The sequence below is a fragment of the Oncorhynchus clarkii genome, chromosome 6 (genome assembly GCF_045791955.1).
Source record: "Oncorhynchus clarkii lewisi isolate Uvic-CL-2024 chromosome 6, UVic_Ocla_1.0, whole genome shotgun sequence".
Taxonomy (NCBI): domain Eukaryota; kingdom Metazoa; phylum Chordata; class Actinopteri; order Salmoniformes; family Salmonidae; genus Oncorhynchus; species Oncorhynchus clarkii.
In genome coordinates this window covers 14,844,534-14,866,189 of record NC_092152.1, presented here as the reverse complement: position 1 = coordinate 14,866,189, position 21,656 = coordinate 14,844,534, and the positions used below count along the sequence as shown (strand labels likewise).

The window sequence follows — 21,656 nt, the reverse complement described above, 5'->3', positions numbered from 1 at the left end:
CGACTGTAGTACACGAGCGAGTAACACACTTGACCATTGCTACTCTAACTTCCGTGAAGCATACAAGGCCCTCCCCGCCCTCCTTTTGGCAAATCCGACCATGACTCCATCTTGTTGCTCCCCTCCAATAGGCAGAAACTAAAACAGGAAGCGCCCATGCTAAGGTCTGTCCAACGCTGGTCTGACCAATCAGATTCCACACTTCAAGATTGCTTCGTTGACGTGTACTGAAATATGTTCCGGGTAGCCTCAGACAATTACATTGACGTATACACCGACTTGGTGAGCGAGTTTATAAGGAAGTGTATAGGAGATGTTGTACCCACTGTGACTATTAACACTTTCCCTAACCAGAAACCGTGGCTTGATGGCAGTATTCGCGCAAATCTGAAAGCAATCTGATGCGGCACCACCATGCATGAAAATGTAGTAGTAGTACTGAGTAGTACTCAGTTATGTGTTGTGTTGGATTGGCCCCAAACATAGTGCTTTGTATTCAGAACATGAAGTTAATTTCTTTGCCACATTTTTTGCAGTTTTACTTTAGTGCCTTATTGCAGATACACACACACACACTCACACAGTAACAGGGAGTGAGACAACTGACAGACAGACTGCTAATCTGGTTTTTAGAGTGCGATCAAATCAAATCAAATTTTATTGGTCACATACGCATATTTAGCAGATATTATTGCTGGTGTAGCGAAATGCTTGTGTTCCTAGCTCCAATAGTGTAGCAGTATCTAATAATTAACACAGTAGTATCTAACAAAGGACGTGATACCACGTGAGCTAATGTAAACTGTTTTTAAAAAATCTAATAATTTCAGTAGTGTAACCACACCCCCACCCTAATACCCCTGTGGGATGAGAAGGATCTGTAGTGTCCCTAGCCAATGACTCGCCACCCTACATTACACACACTTCAGTGAGTGATGAGCGCCTCCTGGCAACACATGGACACCCGTGTGCTCAGGGGGCCTTCCTCTCCTCCACGCCACGTCTCACTGCCCATCTCTCTGCCCTCTCTCTCTCGCTCTCTCTTTCCTGTCTCTCACTGTCACCTTCAACTCTCACATGTTCCTCAGGTAAACATGCTCTCAGTCTGTCAGGTGGTTTGTTGCCTGTTATTTTCTATTCTGTATATATACATGAAAGAGAAAGACAGTTTGATAGAGAAACAGAAAGATGCATTTCATGCATCCTGAAAGTCAAAAATACAATACATGGCCAAAAGTATGTGTACACCTGCTCGTTGAACTTCTCATTCCAAAATCATGGCCATAAATTTGGAGTTGGTCCCCCATTGCTGCTATAACAGCCACCACTTTTCTGGGAAGGCTTTCCACTAGATGTCGGTACATTGCTGCAGGGACTTCATCCACGAGCATTCGTGAGTTTGGGCGATTAGGCCTGGCTCGCAGACGGCGTTCCAATTCATCACAAAGGTGTCCGATGGGGTTGTGGTCAGGGCTCTGTGCAGACCAGTCAAGTTCTTCCACACCGACACCACACTCAACAAACCATTTCTGTATGGACCCTGAATAGGGCATTGTCATGCTGAAACAGGAAAGGTTCTTCCCCAAATTGTTGCCACACATTTGGAAGCACAGAATTGTCTAGAATGTCAATGTATGCTGTAGCGTTAAGATTTCCCTTCACTGGAACTAAGGGGCCCGAACCATGAAAACAGTCCCAGACCATTATTCCTCCTCCACAAAATGTTACAGTTGGCACTATGCATTGGGGCAGGTAGCGTTCTCCTGGCATCCGCCAAACCCAGATTCGTCCTTCGGACTGCCAGATTACTCCAAAGAATGCGTTTCCACTGCTCCAGAGTCCAATGGCGGCGAGCTTTACCCCACTCCAGCCGATGCTTGGCATTGCGCATGGTGATCTTAGAATTGTGTGCAGCCGCTCGGCCATGGAAACCCATTTCATGAAGCTCCCGACGAACAGTTATTGTGCTGAAGTTGCTTCCAAAGGCAGTTTGGAACTCAATAGTGAGTGTTGCAACAGAGGAAATTGCCAAAATTAGTGGATTCGGCTATGTAGTGTACCTTCTGTACCTTCTCCATTCCGTGTCCTGTGTTAGATGGCTGTCTAGTCTCCTCTGAAATTGGTGGAGTCCTGTAAGTTTGCATGTAGTTTGTCTTTGAGACCCACTGCCAGCCAACATACAGGCCCCAGAAACTAGGAGGAAGAGCAGTAACTAGTAAGGTAGGTAGGGAGGGAGTAAGGGGGGGAGGAGAAGAGGTAGGGAGGTAGGGATGAAGAGAGGGAAAAAGCTATAAGGCAGTGGGGAGGAAGCCAGGGAGACAGAGAGGGAGACAAGTAGGGAGAGACAGGGAGATAGGAAAGAAGACATGCAGGCTAGGAGGGAGAGAGGGAAGCAGGGAGACTGAGAGTCAGGCAGGAGACAGAGGTATGAAGCAGGCAGGGAGGCAGAGTGGCTGGCAGGCAGGCAGGCAGACTAAAAGTCTCCCTGAAGACGAGCTGGGAGTCTTCCCATGGGCCTGTATCAGCCCTGCTCTGTTGGCAGCCCTGTGGGCTACACTATCTCCCAGGAAAGCACTCTGATAGCATTTACCATTTAGAGACAGGAATCTGTTCTCTCCCTTCATCTCTTTCCCTCTCCTTCTCCCACCCACCCACCCACCCTCTCTCTCTCTCATCACTCTTGCTGTTTTTCTTTTGCTGTCTTCCATTCTTTGTTTTTCACTCCTTGATGATCTCTTATTTTGTTCTTGTCTATGTTCTGTGATTATTACCCCAGGCTTTCATTTGGATCTCAAGGTCTGTCTGTTTGTTGGTTCTGCCTTGGCACTGTGCCTCGCTAATTATCCAACTCTGGAGGGACCTGTGTGCCTTGGTGGGCGGTGGCACACAAAGGAGAGATGTTTGTGTGTGTGTGTGGGGGGGGGGGGGGGGGGGGGGGGGGGGGGCAGCTTGATTGTGGCACAGTATGTCCTGTGGCAGTATATCTAGTTTCACCTACCTACCTCAGAGACCTGCTCCAGATGGGTGGGCAGAGAAGAGATAGTGGTGGTGCCTTTTGCCAGCTGTGCCACCTGCGCCAGTCAACCAGAGTGTAGGCCTAGTCTTTTTCCCAGTTGTACGCCTGGCTAGACTTGGGAGACCCTTCTGCTGTTTGGGAGATTGGAGAGTCGTCACACCTGCAGCAACTATTTAAAAATATTACACCAATTACTTATTTGCAATAAATTATTGTTGTATTGTAAATGTTTGACCAACATGCCTCAGTCTGTTCGTACTTGTATTAGTCTATAACACACAAGCCACCTTGACACTTGTCTTCTATTGTGTGGGTCCTCTGAAAGGGTTTCATTACACTGCTGTGAGTTGGAGTAGGTCCTCTGAAAGGGTTTCATTACGCTGCTGTGAGTTGGAGTAGGTCCTCTGAAAGGGTTTCATAACGCTGCTGTGATTTGGAGTAGGTCCTCAGAAAGTGTTTCATAATGCTGCTGTGAGTTGGAGTAGGTCCTCTGAAATGGTTTCATTACGCTGCTGTGAGTTGGAGTAGGTCCTCTGAAAGGGTTTCATAACGCTGCTGTGAGTTGGAGTAGGTCCTCTGAAAGGGTTTCATTACGCTGCTGTGAGTTGGAGTAGGTCCTCTGAAAGGGTTTCATTACGCTGCTGTGAGTTGGAGTAGGTCCTCTGAAAGGGTTTCATAACGCTGCTGTGATTTGGAGTAGGTCCTCAGAAAGTGTTTCATAATGCTGCTGTGAGTTGGAGTAGGTCCTCTGAAATGGTTTCATTACGCTGCTGTGAGTTGGAGTAGGTCCTCTGAAAGGGTTTCATAACGCTGCTGTGAGTTGGAGTAGGTCCTCTGAAAGGGTTTCATTACGCTGCTGTGAGTTGGAGTAGGTCCTCTGAAAGGGTTTCATTACGCTGCTGTGAGTTGGAGTAGGTCCTCTGAAAGGGTTTCAGTGACTGGGAGGTGTTAAAGAGTGTTTCTGAACCCTGGGTCGTTTTCCTCAGTCTGGGGGCTCCTGACAGGGCTGCCATGCTGTGTGTGGGTCTGTGATGTGCTTACTAATGAGCAGACAGATGGCATGCACACCAGGCTCCACTGACTGGCTCACTGATGCCAACAGAGGAGAAGAGGCAAGCCTGCAGACATGGTGAAGTGTGTGTGTGTGTGTGTGTGTGTGTGTGTGTACATGAGTTTGGGGAGGAGGGGAGGGTAGTGTGTGTGTGTGTTTGGTGGCCTTCATTGTTTGGGTTAGTTTGCGTTGAGGCTCTGCTATGGTTCTGGTGTGCATTTAAGTGAGTAAATGGCTGTGGACTAGGACGACTACACACAATAACACACACGTGCATAACACACACACACACACACACACACACACACACACAAAGTTATGGGCAAATCACAATGTATATCTCTCTTTTTTTAATGTTTTCTCTATATGTGAATTATACCTAGGCTAAATATACTGAGTTAAAAAAGAAACTCAACATGTAAAGTGTTTCATAAAAAAAATATTACACCACCCACAACACCCACAATTCTTCATTCCACTATTGTTCTAAATTCAATCATCCTATTCACCCTCATCATTCAGCTCAATCAAATTCAATCACCCTCCTCATCATTCAGTTCATTGAAGTCACATGCACCATTATCAGTTTCTATCTGGCTTCTATTGCCCATTCATCCGTTGAGGACAGAATAGCATATTTAAAGTGTATTATGTGTGGCAAAGAAGGAGGTCGAGTGATAAATGGCAGATATGTGAGAGCAGAAGTAATAAACGGTCTCTGCCCGATCACTAAAATGGCCACCCCTGTCAGAACTACAGATCACAAAATGGCCGACCGCCAAAACTACAAGTCCCAGAAGCAAGGGGAACCCTCAGAAGGTGGAGCCGACCCACAGATAAAGGGTCAAGAAAAACCAGGAAGAGGGAGAGAGAGTGCTGGAAGGATCTATGAACAATAGAGAAAGAGACGATAGAGATTGGCTGGATTTACCGTGTATGAGCTGGATTGTTTTGGACTTACCTGTTGGCGTTTGGACCTGGACCTACCGAGAACCCGACTCGTGTACCGAACCCTGCTATCCTTGACCTCGCCTACGGCCTGGGTGGACCAGGACGGAGAAACAAACACACAGGTACTGTCCTGTTCGAAATAACTCTCATTCTTGGGTGATTTGGTGACAGTTTACCACTTAATTTGTGACAAACGCTCCTAACCTTGAAGAGGTTTGCCACACGTGGTGGAGAATGCGGGCATGGACTAACCATACCACTGGTTAGGTAGAAGAAAAATAAATAAAACATTTCAGTTAGCACTCCAAAGGGGAGTCAGGTTTTTTTTTTGTGGCTTTGTTTGGTTAGGACAGTTTCTCAGGAAAATTAGTATGGAGGGAGCCATACAGGCCCTGTTACAAGCGGTGGCCGCCCAACAAGAGGCAACTAGAGCTCAACAAATAGCTCATCAGGATGCAATGCGAATGTATCAGGACACGTTACAGGTCCAGCACTGCACCAACCAGCTGCTCAGAGAAGAGCAAGAGAGAAACACCCGGGAGTTAAGAGAAGGCCTAAAGGGGCTAGCGGACCAAATTGGGGCTCAATTACCAGCTGCAAATACCCAGAGGCGGGCCAATCATTTTCTTCAAAAAATGACAGCACAGGATGATGTGGAAGCATATCTTACCACCTCTGAAAGGACGGCAGAGAGGGAGAAGTGGCCGAAAGAAGAATGGGCAGGGCTTCTGGCACCATACCTGGCAGGGGACGCTCAAAAAGCATATTTCGACCTGGAGTTGAAAGATGCACAGGATTACGATAAACTAAAGGGAGAGATCTTGACTAGACTGGGAGTGACCGATACCGTGAGGGCACACCGCTTCCACCAGTGGTCCTACCGACCGGGACAACCCCCACGAACACAGATGTACGACTTGATTCACCTGGCACGGAAATGGTTGCGACCAGAGACCCGGTCATCCGCCGAGATCGTCGAGACCATCGTACTCAACCAGTTTCAGCGAGGTCTACCCCAAGAAGTGAGACGATGGGTTGGCCAGAACGAGGTACTTTCCGCCGACCATCTCGTGGGCCTGGTTGAACGGTATTGTACGGCAGGAACAGCTGAGCAGGCACAGGAGGAAAGATTCCCGTTCCCCAGGCCTGGGCGAACCAGCGGACAGGGTAAGGCTGTCCCAACATATAGAGGGGGAAGAGAGCAGCGTGGGGCCATGAGGAAAGAATCAGAATCAGGCCGAGACACTAAGGTAAAAAACGTAAACCGGGACTGGGTGTCGAGGAGGTCTCCCCCCCGAACCCCTATTATCTGTTACAATTGTAATCAACCGGGACATATTGCAGCCTATTGCCCTATTAAAGAAGAGCCAATGCAATGTAACCTCGGTGAAAATGAAGATGATATACGGTATGCATGTCCTGTTGTAACCACTGTACTTGAAAGATCAAGAAACAAACATATGTGCAGGGTGAAGGTTGAAGGGAAAGAGGTTGAAGCACTGCTGGATTCCGGCAGTATGCTAAACCTGGTCGTTGCATGCCTAGTGCCGAATCATAAACTGGATACAAGACAGGATATCAGTGTTACATGCATTCATGGGGATACCCGTCTGTACCCCACGGCCTTAGTGAGCATACAAACAGAGGACGGTCTGCTGGATTATGAGGTCGGCGTGGTCCCAAAGATGCCATATGATGTAATATTGGGTAGAGACTTTCCCACTCGGTACCGGAGGACAGTACTGGATCTAGCTCATGGGCACATTCTGGGTGGACACCTTGGTATCGATAAAACCCGAGACCGGATTGTAAGGAGGTTTTACTGGCCAGGAATTCAAGCTGAAGTGGCTCGGCATTGTGGAGAGTGCCCGGAGTGCCAGTTAACAGCTCCCCGACCAGCTGTTAAAGGCCCGTTAGTGCCACTCCCCATAATCGAAACGCCATTTGAGAGGATAGCGATGGATTTAGTGGGCCCACTACCCAAATCCGCCAGAGGGCACCAATACATTCTGGTCATTCTAGATTATGCCACTCGCTACCCAGAAGCCATTCCCCTTCGGACGATGGCTTCCAAAAATATTGCAAAGGAATTAGTGCTCTTGTTCACCAGGGTAGGGGTTCCAAAGGAGATCCTTACCGACCAGGGGACCCCCTTTATGTCCTGCCTTATGGCGGACCTTTGTAAACTGTGGCAGGTGAAACAGTTGAGGACATCGGTTTACCATCCTCAGACGGACGGGCTGGTTGAGAGATTCAACCGAACCCTGAAGTCAATGCTCAGGAAGGTAATCGATAAGGATGGGAAAAACTGGGATTGCATGTTGCCGTATCTGATGTTTGCCATTAGAGAGGTTTCTCAAGCCTCGCTGGGGTTATCTCCCTTTGAGCTGGTATATGGGAGGCATCCCCGGGGAATCTTAGACATCGCCCGGGAAACCTGGGAGCACCAATCCACCCCGTATACTAGCGTCATAGAGCACGTCACGGCAATGCAAGACAGGATAGCCACAGTCATGCCCATCGTCAGAGAGCACATGAGACAAGCACAGGAGCACCAGCGGCACACTTATAACCGACAGGCTACCCTGAGGGAATTTCAACCGGGAGATAAGGTGTTAGTGCTGATCCCCACGGTAGAGTGTAAACTACTAGCCACATGGAAAGGACCATATGAAGTACTGGAGAGAATAGGAGAAGTCAATTATCGGATCCGACAGCCAGGTCGACGGCCCCAGGAACAGATTTATCACATAAACCTGTTAAAAGCATGGAGAGAGAGAGAAACACTAATGGTCACATACCCCACACACACTCAGGAGACAGCCAAAGTAAATATTTCACCCACTCTGTCCCCAGCACAAGTACAGGAAGTAAAGACCCTGATCCAGAAAAACAGAGATGTGTTTTCAGAGGTACCTGGCCGAACTGAGGTTACGGCTCATGATATCGTTTCCCTACCAGGGAGAAAAGTGAGTATGAGGCCATATCGCGTACCCGAGGCTCGACAGGCCGCGATTAGAGCAGAGACGGAGAAAATGTTGACAGCTGGAGTGATCGAAGAGTCACATAGTGAGTGGTCTAGCCCAATTGTGATGGTCTCCAAGCCCGATGGGTCTTTGCGGTTCTGTAACGACTTTCGGAAGGTAAATGAAATCTCCAAGTTTGATGCCTACCCCATGCCCCGAGTAGATGAACTACTGGAGAGAATTGGTAATGCTCGGTACATTACGACCCTTGATCTGACAAAAGGGTACTGGCAAATTCCTCTGACCCACAGGGCCAAAGAAAAGACAGCCTTTGCAGCCCCTGACGGTTTGTTTCAATACACCGTCATGCCATTCGGCTTACATGGGGCCCCAGCCACCTTTCAACGGCTCATGGACAAAGTCCTAAAACCGCACAAAGCATACGCCGAAGCTTATTTAGATGACGTGGGGATCTACAGCCCAGATTGGGAATCTCACTTACCCTGGGTACAGGCAGTGTTAGACGCCCTTAGAAAGGCAGGGCTCACGGCAAACCCTGCCAAGTGTTATGTGGGGTTAGAGGAAACAGAGTATCTGGGATACACTGTGGGAAGAGGGTTAATCAAACCCCAACGTAAGAAGGTGAAGGCAATTAGAGAAAGGCCGAAACCAGTAAATAAGAAGCAGGTTCGAGCCTTCCTAGGGCTGACCGGTTACTACCGGAAGTTCATCCCAAGTTATGCCACAGTGGCCGCCCCACTTACCGACATGACTAGAGCCAGAGGGCCAAACATGGTCAAATGGGATGAAAGGGCCACCAAAGCATTTAGGACATTACAGGAGGCTCTCTGCTGTAATCCAGTGCTGGTGGTACCAGACTTTGAGAGAGAGTTTGTGGTTCAGACGGATGCCTCAGAGGTCGTCTTGGGAGCAGTGCTATCCCAAGAGGTAGAAGGGGTGGAACACCCCATCCTGTTTTTAAGCAGGAAGCTGGAACCACGGGAAACCAACTACACAGTCGTTGAGAAAGAGGCGCTGGCAGTAAAGTGGGCTCTAGAAAGCCTGAAATACTACCTGCTGGGGCGCCACTTCACCCTCATCAGTGACCATGCCCCACTCACCTGGATGCATAGGGCTAAAGAGAAGAACGCTCGGGTGATGCGGTGGTTTTTGAGTCTCCAACCGTTTCATTTTGACTTGAAACACAGAGCAGGGAAGGAAATGGGAAACGTGGATGGGTTATCCCGCATGCACGCATATTTTGCTGCGGTAGCCCGACCTAGGGGGTCGGATCTAGGTGGAGAGATGTGTGGCAAAGAAGGGGGTCGAGTGATAAATGGCAGATATGTGAGAGCAGAAGTAATAAACGGTCTCTGCCCGATCACTAAAATGGCCACCCCTGTCAGAACTACAGATCACAAAATGGCCGACCGCCAAAACTACAAGTCCCAGAAGCAAGGGGAACCCTCAGAAGGTGGAGCCGACCCACAGATAAAGGGTCAAGAAAAACCAGGAAGAGGGAGAGAGAGTGCTGGAAGGATCTATGAACAATAGAGAAAGAGACGATAGAGATTGGCTGGATTTACCGTGTATGAGCTGGATTGTTTTGGACTTACCTGTTGGCGTTTGGACCTGGACCTACCGAGAACCCGATTCGTGTACCGAACCCTGCTATCCTTGACCTCGCCTACGGCCTGGGTGGACCAGGACGGAGAAACAAACACACAGGTACTGTCCTGTTCGAAAGAACTCTCATTCTTGGGTGATTTGGTGACAGTTTACCACTTAATTTGTGACAAACGCTCCTAACCTTGAAGAGGTTTGCCACATATGTTACCAGTTTTTGATTAGGTGCCAGAGCAATGAAGCTGTGCAAGTGGTCATGTGCTGAAAAAGTGCAATCTGGAAAAAAGAGCTGCACCTCCTGAATTTTTTAAAAGTTATTTGACAAAGGTAAGTGTCATAAAAACTGCAGAATATAATAAACTCTCAGTGGTGGGGGCACCCACTTGATGAGCGAAATAGAGGGAGCACTGTAGGAGGAAGCCACGGCATTTGGATAGAGTCCCATCATATTTGTCCAGGAGGGACAAATGGGCATGGCTGACCTAGGCAGACTGCTGAATGGGCTGGGGTGCTGGCTCACTGGGTCAACTCATGGTACAGGATCCTCTGCTCGTTGAAGGTGACGCTCCTTGAGTAAGATCTAGATGTTGAAGAATGCGGAGGACCTCATCCATCTCCATCTCCAGTTGTGCCAGCTGGTCATGGTGTTGGAAAAGTAGGTCTATCTGTTCGTCAACCATCTGGGAGATATCTCAGTTGGCTGCTGCTTCCATTTTGTGAGGTAGTATTCTGTAACGGGGATGCAGGGAGTCAGGAAGCAGGTGAAGTCGGTGAGTTTAATAGGAACGAACATGGAGTAAATACAAAAACAGGAGTAGATGATGGGTTGCCAGGACCGGTGGTTAGTACACCAGTGACGTTGAACGCCGGAGCATGGAAGCGGGAATAGATGTGACAGAATTGGACCATTTTCCTGTCTTGCTAAGCAATCAAAATGTAACGAGTACTTTTGAGTGTCAGGGGAAAAAAGTACATTATTTTCTTTAGGAATGTAGTGAAGTAAAAGTAAAAGTTGTCAAAAATATAAATAGTAAAGTAAAGTACACATACTTTAAAGTACGACTTAAGTCGTTTTTTTGGGGTATTTTTGCTTAACTACTTTACACCACTGGGCGGTTCTAGTGTTAAGGGGAGTTCCTACAAAGCCATTGACTAGTTCTGTAAATGTGCATAGTGATCCTTAGTGAGCTGTTGCTCTAGCCTCCGCCATCCCAACAGGGCAAACACACACTCAGCAGAAATGTTTTGGACCCCTGTGTTGGTTGTAATTGGTCGCTGTGGGCTGGTTGTGCATTCACTGTGGCTCTATGTCCTCATTAACCCACATAACTGAAAAGGTTGGCATCTAAACACTGCTTGTTTTAGCATGTTATGCTGCCTTCTCTTGCTTGGTAGTTATTGAAAAGAATAGGAAGGGGAGACAATGTGAGGGAGGAATATGAGGAGACGTAAGGAGAGAAGGACGCACAGTGAGGTGACTGTTTGATGGTGAAGTCAGGTCAATAAGACACAGTGAGGTGACTGTTAGATGGTGAAGTCAGGTCAATAAGACACAGTGAGGTGACTGTTAGATGGTGAAGGTAGGTCAATAAGACACAGTGAGGTGACTGTTAGATGGTGAAGTCAGGTCAATAAGACACAGTGAGGTGACTGTTAGATGGTGAAGTCAGGTCAATAAGACACAGTGAGGTGACTGTTAGATGGTGAAGTCAGGTCAATAAGACACAGTGAGGTGACTGTTAGATGGTGAAGGTAGGTCAATAAGACACAGTGAGGTGACTGTTAGATGGTGAAGTCAGGTCAATAAGACACTGTGAGGTGACTGTTAGATGGTGAAGTCAGGTCAATAAGACACAGTGAGGTGACTGTTAGATGGTGAAGTCAGGTCAATAAGGAGGAACAGGGAGAGAGGATGAGAGGAAGCAGAGGAAGAAGAGGGTGTAGGACAAGAGGAGAAGGAGAGGAAATGAGTGAGGAGGAGGGTCAGGACTGGGATGTTAAGGAATGTGCGACTAAAGTAGGGTTATCGCGAAGTTTTAATGTATGCTGGTCTACAGAGTATAGTGAGTGCTGCTACGCTGGTTCTGAGTGCTTCGCCCTGCTTCCTCTCTTTACATCACACAATCCCACGGGATTAAACAGTCAGTGTATTTTTACCTTAGCTCAATGTGTGTGTGTGTGTGTGCATGCGCACCTAGGCATGGCTGCATGCCACTGTGTGTTTGTTTGTGTAGGCAGATGTGATGGTTGCATATCCTCTTTTGTGTGTGTGTGTGTGTGTGTGTGTGTGTGTGTGTGTGTGTGTGTGTGTGTGTGAGTGTGAGAGAGAGAGAGCCAGTCAGCCAGCCAGCCACAGAGATGGGAGTGGACATGTGGGGTATTTGAGAGAACCTCCCTCACAGCTGATTGCCCGTTGCTACGCTGTGTGTGTCTCATATAGGACAGGAAGCCAGTGGTAGCAGCTGTAGTGTGGAGCTGGCTCTGAGTCTGGATGTTAGCACTGTCTCTCTCCTCCGTGGGACGAAGCCTGACTGTAGGTACACACACACACACACACACACACGCTAATGGTCATTGTTTTATGTGCTACTGTATTATATTGGAGATTATTCACACACCTGTTCTAGTGGGCAGTTCTAGTGGGCTGTTCTAGTGGGCTCTTCTCGTGGGCTGTTCTCGTGGGCTGTTCTCGTGGGCTGTTCTCGTGGGCTGTTCCCGTGGGCTGTTCCCGTGGGCTGTTCTTGTGGGCTGTTCCCGTTGGCTCTTCTAGTGGGCTCTTCTAGTGGGCTCTTCTAGTGGGCTCTTCTAGTGGGCTGTTCTAGTTAGTGTGAGGGAAGCTGTTGGTTTAAATTGGGCATGGAGTCTCGTTTGAACAGCGGATTGTAAAGGGGCCGGGATGATACCAGTATCGCGATACTCATTAGTGTTGTTGCAAGGAAACAAAATACGAAGCGGATTTAACTTGTTTAGGAAAACCTCCCTAATGTTGGAAACAAACATCATTATGTCTAACTTGCCTAGTTAAACAAAGGTTAAATAAATAAAAATGATGTTGTCATCCAGAATCACATTTATTTATTTTCCAAACTATAGCACACAATATTTTACATCCAGCAGGTTTTTAAAAGACCAAAGGTTTGGTCTTCTCTGTGTTTTCAATTTTGCCATGGAAAAAACATTGCGATACTGGTATCGTCACAGCCCAAGATTGTAACCCAGTGGATTTCAGAGGTGTTAAAGGAATATACATTTCCTGGATCAGCTAAAAGTCTCTTTAAGTACGGAGAGTAGCAGAGAAGGACCGTGTGTGTTTGTATACTTTCACAAGCATTAGTATCTACCTTGCTTTTGTCATGCTTTCAGTGCTCAGTGTAAAAGGACTATGTTGGTATTTTTGCACTGTAAACCCGCTCTCCAATGGTAGATAGATGCTTGTGTGTGTGTGTGTGTGTATACCGGTGTTTGTGTTAATAATTGATGTAGGCTGATCGGCGAGTCGTAACCAGTTTCCAAATATGTGGAACTTGGGGAGGGTGCTGAGGCTTGCATGACAGGGGAGTAGAGAGGGAGAGAGGTGGTAGGGAGGGGGAGAGATAGGTTGGGAGAGATGAGAGAGGGGGAGGGAGACAGGGGAGTGGAGAGGGAGAGAGGTGGTAGGGAGGGTGAGAGATGGGAGTAGACAGGGAGAGATAGGTAGGTAGAGATGAGAGAGGGGTAGGGAGGGAGGGAGACAGGGGAGTGGAGAGGGAGAGAGGTGGTAGGGAGGGTGAGAGATGGGAGTAGACAGGGAGAGATAGGTAGGTAGAGATGAGAGAGGGGTAGGGAGGGAGGGAGACAGGGGAGTGGAGAGGGAGAGAGGTGGTAGGGAGGGGGAGAGATGGGAGTGGACAGGGAGATATAGGTAGGGAGAGATGAGAGAGGGGTAGGGAGGGAGGGAGACAGGGGAGTGGAGAGAGGTGGTAGGGAGGGGGAGAGATGGGAGTGGACAGGGAGAGATAGGTAGGGAGAGATGAGAGAGGGGTAGGGAGGGAGGGAGACAGGGTAGTGGAGAGGGAGAGAGGTGGTAGGGAGGGTGAGAGATGGGAGTAGACAGGGAGAGATAGGTAGGTAGAGATGAGACAGGGGAGTGGAGAGGGAGAGAGGTGGTAGGGAGGGTGAGAGATGGGAGTAGACAGGGAGAGATAGGTAGGGAGAGATGAGAGAGGGGTAGGGAGGGAAAGAGATGGGAGGGAGACAGGGGAGTGGAGAGGGGGAAGGGAGGTGGAGAGGGGTAGAGATGGGAGAGGGAGCGAGGGTTAGGGATGTAGAACGAGGTAGCGATGGGTGTGGAGAGGGAGCAAGGGCTAGGGAGGGGTAGGGTGGTAGAGTTTGGAGTGAAGAGGGAGAGAGGGGTTGGGAGGTAGAGAGAGGTAGAGATGGGAGGGAGAGGGAGCGAGGGGTAGGGAGGTAGAGTGAGGTAAAGACCGGAGGGAGAGAGAGGTAGACAGAGGTATTGATGGGAGGTAGAGAGAGGTAGAGAGATGGGATGGAGAGGTAGAGAGAAGTAGAAATGGGACGAGGAGGTAGAGAGATGGGAGGGAGTGGTAGAGAGCGGTAGAGATGGGAGGGAGAGAGAGATACATGTTGAATATTTGAGATGATAGATGGGTACAGAGAACATTAGACCTCTCCTCCGTCTCTGACGGTCATGGTTTGATGGAACATGACAGCGCCTCAGTGGGACAGAGGGGTGGGATGGAGGGAGAACATTTCCAGAGTCTGGATAGGCGGGGGGGGGTGGCATTAAGGCTAACGTCAGCCCAAGCTTCACCACCCAGGTTCTGAGATGTACTATACAGTTCGTGATCAGAATGAAAGGAATACAGAGCTGGTTAGACTGGAGGAGATAGCATGAGGTGGGAGTGTAGGAGGCTGCTTTAGGAGGGATGGTAGTTGACTGATTGATTAGCTACATGTACAGTTGAAGTTGGGAGTTTACATACACTTAGGTTGGAGTCATTAAAACTAGCTTTCAACGACTCCACATTTCTTGTTAACAAACTATAGTTTTGGCAAGTTGGTTAGGACATCTGCTTTGTGCATGATACAAATATTTTTTCCAACAATTGTTTACAGACAGATTATTTCACTTATAATTCACTGCATCACAATTCCAGTGGGTCAGAAGTTTACATACACTAAGTTGACTGCCTTTAAACAGCTTGGAATATTCCAGAAAATGATATCATGGCTTTAGAAGCTTCTGGTAGGCTAATTGACATCATTTGAGTGTACCTGTGGATGAATTTCAAGGCCTACCTTCAAACTCAGTGCCTCTTTGCTTGACATCATGGGAAAATCTAAAGAAATCAGCAAAGACCTCAGAAAACATTTGTAGACCTCCACAAGTCTTGTTCATCCTTGGGAGCAATTTCCAAATGCCTGAAGGTACCATGTTCATCTGTAACAACAATAGTACGCAAGTAGTATTGCGACCACGCATTCATACCACTCAGGAAGGAGACATGTTCTGTCTCCTCGAGACAGCATCATGTTGTGGGGGTGCTTTGCTGCAGGAGGTGCACTTCACAAAATAGATGGAATCATGAGGCAGAAAAATTATGGGTCTTCCAAATGGACAATGACCCCAGGCATACTTTCAAAGTTGTGGCAAAATGGCTTAAGGACAACAAAGTCAAGGTATTGGAGTGGCCATCACAAAGCCCTGACCTCAAGCCTATAGAACATCTGTGGGCAGAACTGAAAAAGCATGTGCGAGCAAGGAGGCCTACAAACCTGACTCAATTACACCAGCTCTGTCAGGAGGAATGGGCCAAAATTCACCCAACTTATTGTGGGAAGCTTGTGGAAGGCTATCCGAAACATTTGACCCAAATTAAAGAATTTAAAGGCAATGCTAGCAAATACTAATTGAGTGTAAGTAAACTTCTGACCCACTGGGAATGTGATGAAATAAATAAAATATGAAATAAACCTTTCTCTCTACTATTATTCTGACATTTCACATTCTTAAAATAAAGTGGTCATCCTAACTAAGACAGGGAATATTTACTAGGATTAAATGTCAGGACTTGTGAAAAACTGAGTTTACATGTTTTTGGCTAAAGTGTATGTAGACTTCCGACTTCATTTGTATGGACACGGTAGTGATTGATTAGCTACATGTATGTACGCAGTAGTGATTGATTAGCTATATGTATGTACGCGGTAGTGATTGATTGGAGTACTATTATGGGGCAGCGTGGAGTAGCATGGATTATTACAGAGTATTATGGAGTAGTGTGGAGTATTATGGAGTATTATTATGGAGTAGTGTGGAGTATTACCATGGAGCAGCATGGAGTATTATTATGGAGTAGAATGGAGTATTATTATGGAGCAATATAGTATTATTATGGAGTAGCATGGAGTATTATTACAGAGCAGTGTGGAGTATTACTACAGAGCAGTGTGGAGTATTATTACAGAGCAGTGTGGAGTATTATTACAGAGCAGTGTGGAGTATTACCATGGAGCAGCATGGAGTATCATTATGGAGTAGTATGGAGTATTATTATGGGGTAGTGTGGAGTATTATTATGGAGCAATAGAGTATTATTATGGAGTAGCCTGGAGTATTATTACAGAGCAGTGTGGATTATTACTACAGAGCAGTGTGGATTATTATTACAGAGCAGTGTGGATTATTATTACAGAGCAGTGTGGAGTATTATTACAGAGCAGTGTGGAGTATTATTACAGAGCAGTGTGGAGTATTATTACAGAGCAGTGTGGATTATTACTACAGAGCAGTGTGGATTATTACTACAGAGCAGTGTGGATTATTACTACAGAGCAGTGTGGCGTATTATTACAGAGCAGTGTGGATTATTATTATTATTATGGAGCAGTGTGAGGTATTATTATGGAGTAGCATGGAGTATTACTACAGAGCAGTGTGAGGTATTATTACAGAGCAGTGTGGAGTATTATTACAGAGCAGTGTGGAGTATTATTACAGAGCAGTGTGGAGTATTATTGTGGAGCAGTGTGAGGTATTATTACAGAGCAGTGTGGGGTATTATTACAGAGCAGTGTGGAGTATTAATACAAAGCAGTGTGGAGTATTATTACAGAGCAGTGTGGAGTATTATTGTGGAGCAGTGTGAGGTATTATTACAGAGCAGTGTGGGGTATTATTACAGAGCAGTGTGGAGTATTAATACAAAGCAGTGTGGAGTATTATTACAGAGCAGTGTGGACTATTATTATTATTATGGAGCAGTGTGAGGTATTATTATGGAGTAGCATGGAGTATTACTACAGAGTAGTGTGGGGTATTATTACAGATCAGTGTGGAGTATTACTACAAAGCAGTGTGGAGTATTATTACAGAGCAGTGTGAGGTATTATTACAGAGCAGTGTGGACTATTATTACAGAGCAGTGTGGAGTATTATTACAGAGCAGTGTGGAGTATTATTGTGGAGTAGTATGGAGTATTATTATGTGGTAGCATGAAGTATTGTGGAGTAGCGTGGAGCATTATCATGGAGCAGCACGAAGTATTATTATGGAGTAGTGTGGAGCATTATTACGGAGTAGTGCAGAGTATTATTACGGAGCACCGCGGAGTATGGCGCAAGATGGGAATTATAGAGCAGGGTGGAATATTATGGAGTAGGGTGGAGTATTATTATGGAGCAGTGTGGAGTATTATTACAGAGCAGTGTGGGGTATTATTACAGAGCAGTGTGGAGTATTATTGTGGAGTAGTATGGAGTATTGTTATGGAGTAGCGTGGAGTATTGTTATGGAGTAGCGTGGAGTATTATTATGGAGCAGTGTGGAGTATTATTATGGAGCAGGATGGAGTAGCGTAGAGTATTATTTTGGCGCAGCGCGGAGTATTGTGGATTATTATTATGGGGTCGTTTGGAGTATTACTATGAGGAAGTGTGGAGTATTATTATGGAGTTGTGTGGAGTATTATGGAGCAGCACAGAGTATTATTACCGAGTATTATGGGGTATTATGGAGTATCTTGGAGCCGTGTGGAGTTTTATGGAGTATTATTATGGAGAAGTGTGGAGTAGTATTATGGAGTAACACAGCATATTATTATGCGGTAGTGTGGAGTACTATGGAGTTCTATTATGAAGTAGTTTGGAGTATTATTACAAGGTAGTGTGGATTATTACTATGGAGTAGTGTGGAGTATTGTTATGGAGTACTATGGAGTAGTGTGGAGTATTGGTATGGGGTAGTGTGGAGTATTATTATGGAGTAGCATGTATTATTATGGAGTAGCGTGGAGTATCATGAAGCAGTGTGGGGCATTATGAAGTATTATTATGGAGCATTATGGAGTATTATGAAGTAGTGCGGAGTGTTATGGAGTAGTATTATGGCGCGGTGTAGAGTATTATGGAGTATTATTATGGAGTATCATGGCTTTTATGTGGGGTGAAGACCTCAGCGATGTAAAGCAGCACCTGTGGCATCTCTCTATGCAAATGTGGGTTGTAGTGGCGGCTAGGAGCTGGATGATGCCTGCTTATTCATTCATGTTCTGTGCTGCGTTGACAATGACAGCTCCCCCGAGCTTTCAGTCCCTTTCAGTGAGTTTGGTAATCACAACTCATTTCACATTCTAATTCAGTCCTTCATTTGTGGGTTTTTAGGTATGCTGCTCCGTTTGTTTTCTGACCTGATTCTCTGACTTTCTCTCTTTCCTTCTCTCTCTTTTTCGCTCTCTCTGCCTCATTCTCCTTCTCTCCCCTTCTCTCTCTCTCTCTCTCTCTGTGTCTCTCTGTCTCTCTCTCTGTGTCTCTCTGTCTCTGTCTCTCTCCTTTCTCTCTCTGTCTCACTCTCCGTCTCTCTCTGTCTCTCTCTTTTTCTCTCTCCTTCTCTTTCTCTCTGTCTCACTCTCCTTCTCTCTCTTTCTCTGTCTCACTCTCTTCTCTCTGTCTCACTCTTCTCTCTCGTTTTCTCTCACTTTCTCTCTCTCCTTCTTTCTCTTTTTCACTTTCCTTCTCTCTCTTTCTCTCTCTTTTAGTGCCTCACACCTGGTAATGCCAGGCCGTGACATCCTGGTAATGCCAGGCCGTGACATCCTGGTAATGCCAGGCCGTGACATCCTGGTAATGCCAGGCCGTGACATCCTGGCATCGCTCCAGCATGGCACAGAGACACAGGGATAAGTCCTCACAAGTCGTTACCTTGCAGTGTCATGATTAATGAACATAAATCACGATAAATGATGATGACAGCAACCATCGTCATAATAAATTATAATACTCCAGGCCGTGACAACTGCTGATGTAATTGGCTTTATAAAATAAACTTGGGGGTAGTTGTGGTTGGGCAGCTCTAACCCTGGAGGGACGGTTCCTTCCTGCTGGGAAGTTGCTGATCCGACTCTGTACTGTTCTGTACTGGGCTGTGGAGCATGTGACAGAGGTCTGGGGCTGGGCACACTGCCTACGTTGACTCTCTCAAGCGACCTCTCTACTCCTCCCAGAGCTAAGCCTAGTGGTGACGGACAGACAGGAACACTGCGTGTCTGTCTCTGCGTGTCTGTCTCTGCGTGTCTGCCTCTGCGTGTCTGCCTCTGCGTGTCTGCCTCTGCGTGTCTGCCTCTGCGTGTCTGTCTCTGCGTGTCTGCCTCTGCGTGTCTGCCTCTGCGTGTCTGCCTCTGCGTGTCTGCCTCTGCGTGTCTGCCTCTGCGTGTCTGCCTCTGCGTGTCTGCCTCTGCGTGTCTGCCTCTGCGTGTCTGCCTCTGCGTGTCTGCCTCTGCGTGTCTGTCTCTGCGTGTCTGTCTCTGCGTGTCTGCCTCTGTGTGTCTGTCTCTGCGTGTCTGCCTCTGCGTGTCTGTCTCTGTGTGTCTGTCTCTGCGTGTCTGCCTCTGCGTGTCTGTTTGCGTCACCACTCTTTTTTTGACTGCAGATTTTCTTCCTGTGGTTAATTCCATGGTAACAGAATTGCGCTGAGATGATTTTTCATTTAAAATATATGCCAAACAAAAAACATTGATTTCTAAGTTGAACAAACCACACAACTCTATGCACAATTACTAGTTTTAACAATTTACACAAACACATTTACAAAAATAAATGTACTGTAAGAACTGTGCAGAGGTTTGGTAAGATCATTTCAGTAAATTCTCCCTCAAGGTTTTATGCCACCACGTTTTCCCCAAAACTCTTAACTATCTGCTCTGAATTAAAATTGAAAGATGTCTGCAGAAAGAATGGGGTGTCAGCTATGACATGACAACTTGAGTTTGAAAAAATCTATTTTGGTTATTGAACCACAGTAAGTGAAGTGGATTTACACCCGCTAACAGAATTACATCATGGGTCCCTGATCTGTACTACACAGAAGTGCATAATTATGGATATGAATGTCATTCTATTAATGGTATCTGAATAGGTACTCAAAGGTAAAAATATGCAATATCCTCCTTTGCATATTTGGGTCTTATTCTACCCACTTTCTATTATTGAGCTATGCCCCCAAACAAGACCACATTTGGTTGGTCAGGAACGTCTATTTTTCACAAGTTTGGACATCAAAGTACAGCACAGTAGAGTCCAGTACAGTAGAGTCCAGTACAGTAGAGTCCAGTACAGTAGAGTCCAGTACAGTAGAGTCCAGTACAGTAGTGTCCAGTACAGTAGAGTCCAGTACAGTAGAGTGTACTCAACTCTAGTATGCTCTAATGTCTACTGTACTCAACTCTACTCTACTGTATTGTGCTGTGCTGTACTATACGGTCCAAACTTGCGAATCCAACTGTGGTTTGTGACTACTACTTTCCCAGTGTAGCCAATTCAATTTCAGAAATACTGTTACAGATTTTTCAGAAATTATGTTACAGATTTGGTAGCAGAATTTAGAGTTTTAATGACTTCATATATCAAACAAAATCGATATCAGTAAAATCACTATAACGAATATGGTATGTCTACTATTACTTGTTACTGCTGTGAACTTTCATTATCCTCACTCCTGAGGGAGAGAGATTGGAATATATCTGGAAGATTTATGGGTTGTTGGGAACGGTAAATTGCAAGACACAAGGCAATATTTCTTAAACTTACAGAAGTCTCCAACTAAATGTAAGTGTTGATATTAGTTGGCAGGGGTCTTTACTTGAAGATAACTTTTGATATATTATATATTTATAATATCTTAAGATTTTTTTCTGGTAGATGTTTTCTAAGACCCATTTTGCATCTGTCAGAAATCAAGACCTTTGTTTATTAAATAGTTGAAGAATGTATATATGCCTTCATTTCTCAAAAATATAGGCTCTTAGCTTTCATAAAATAAAATCAAATGTTATTAGTCACATGCGCCGAATACAACAGGTGCAGAACTTACAGTGAAATGCTTACTCACGACCCCTTAACCAACAGTGCAGATAAAAATAAAAATAAATGGATAAAAATAAGAGATAAACGTAACAAGTAATTAAAGAGTAGCAGTAAAAAATAACAATATATACAGGGGGGTGCCGGTACAGAGTCAATGTGCGGGGGCACGGGTTAGTTGAGGTAGTATGTACATGTAGGTAGAGTTAATTAAAGTGACTATGTGTAGATGACAACAGAAAGTGGCAGTGGTGTGGAGAGGGGAGGGGGGGGGCAATGAAAATATTCTGGGTAGCCATTTGACTAGATGTTCAGGAGTCTTATGGGTTAGGGGTAGAAGCTGTTTATAAGCCTCTTGGACATAGATTTGGCACTCTGGTATCGCTTGCCGTACGGTGGCAGAGAGAACAGTCTATGACTAGGGTGGCTGGAATCTGACCATTTTTAGGGCCTTCCTCTGACACCGCCTGGTATAGAGGTACTGGATGGTAGGACACTTGGCCCCAGTGATGTACTGGGCCGTTCGCACTACCCTCTGTACTGCCTTGCGATTGGAGGCCGAGCAGTTGCCATACCAGGCAGTGATGCAACCACTCGATGATGCAGCTGTAGAACCTTTTGAGGATCTGAGGACCCATGCCAAATCTTTTCAGTGTCCTGAAGGGGAATAGGTTTTGTTGTGCCCGCTTC

At 46.3% G+C, this 21,656-nt stretch overlaps 1 protein-coding gene across 4 annotated transcripts in view; it reads left to right on the top strand.

Moving 5' to 3' along the window:
- The window catches only part of LOC139410650 (multiple C2 and transmembrane domain-containing protein 1-like), a 272,821-nt gene that overhangs the window by 49,088 nt on the left and 202,077 nt on the right, over positions 1-21,656 (top strand). The window contains exon 1 of one of the 4 annotated variants that reach the window (XM_071156009.1): positions 12,047-12,143. The exons of 1 other annotated variant lie outside the window; for it this stretch is intronic. In XM_071156009.1, coding sequence (XP_071012110.1) covers positions 12,102-12,143 — 42 coding nt within the window. In that variant the 5' untranslated portion in view covers positions 12,047-12,101. Of the gene's footprint in view, positions 1-12,046; positions 12,144-21,656 lie in introns of those variants that run through there. 2 more of the 4 variants (XM_071156010.1, XM_071156012.1) reach the window with 2 other exon arrangements.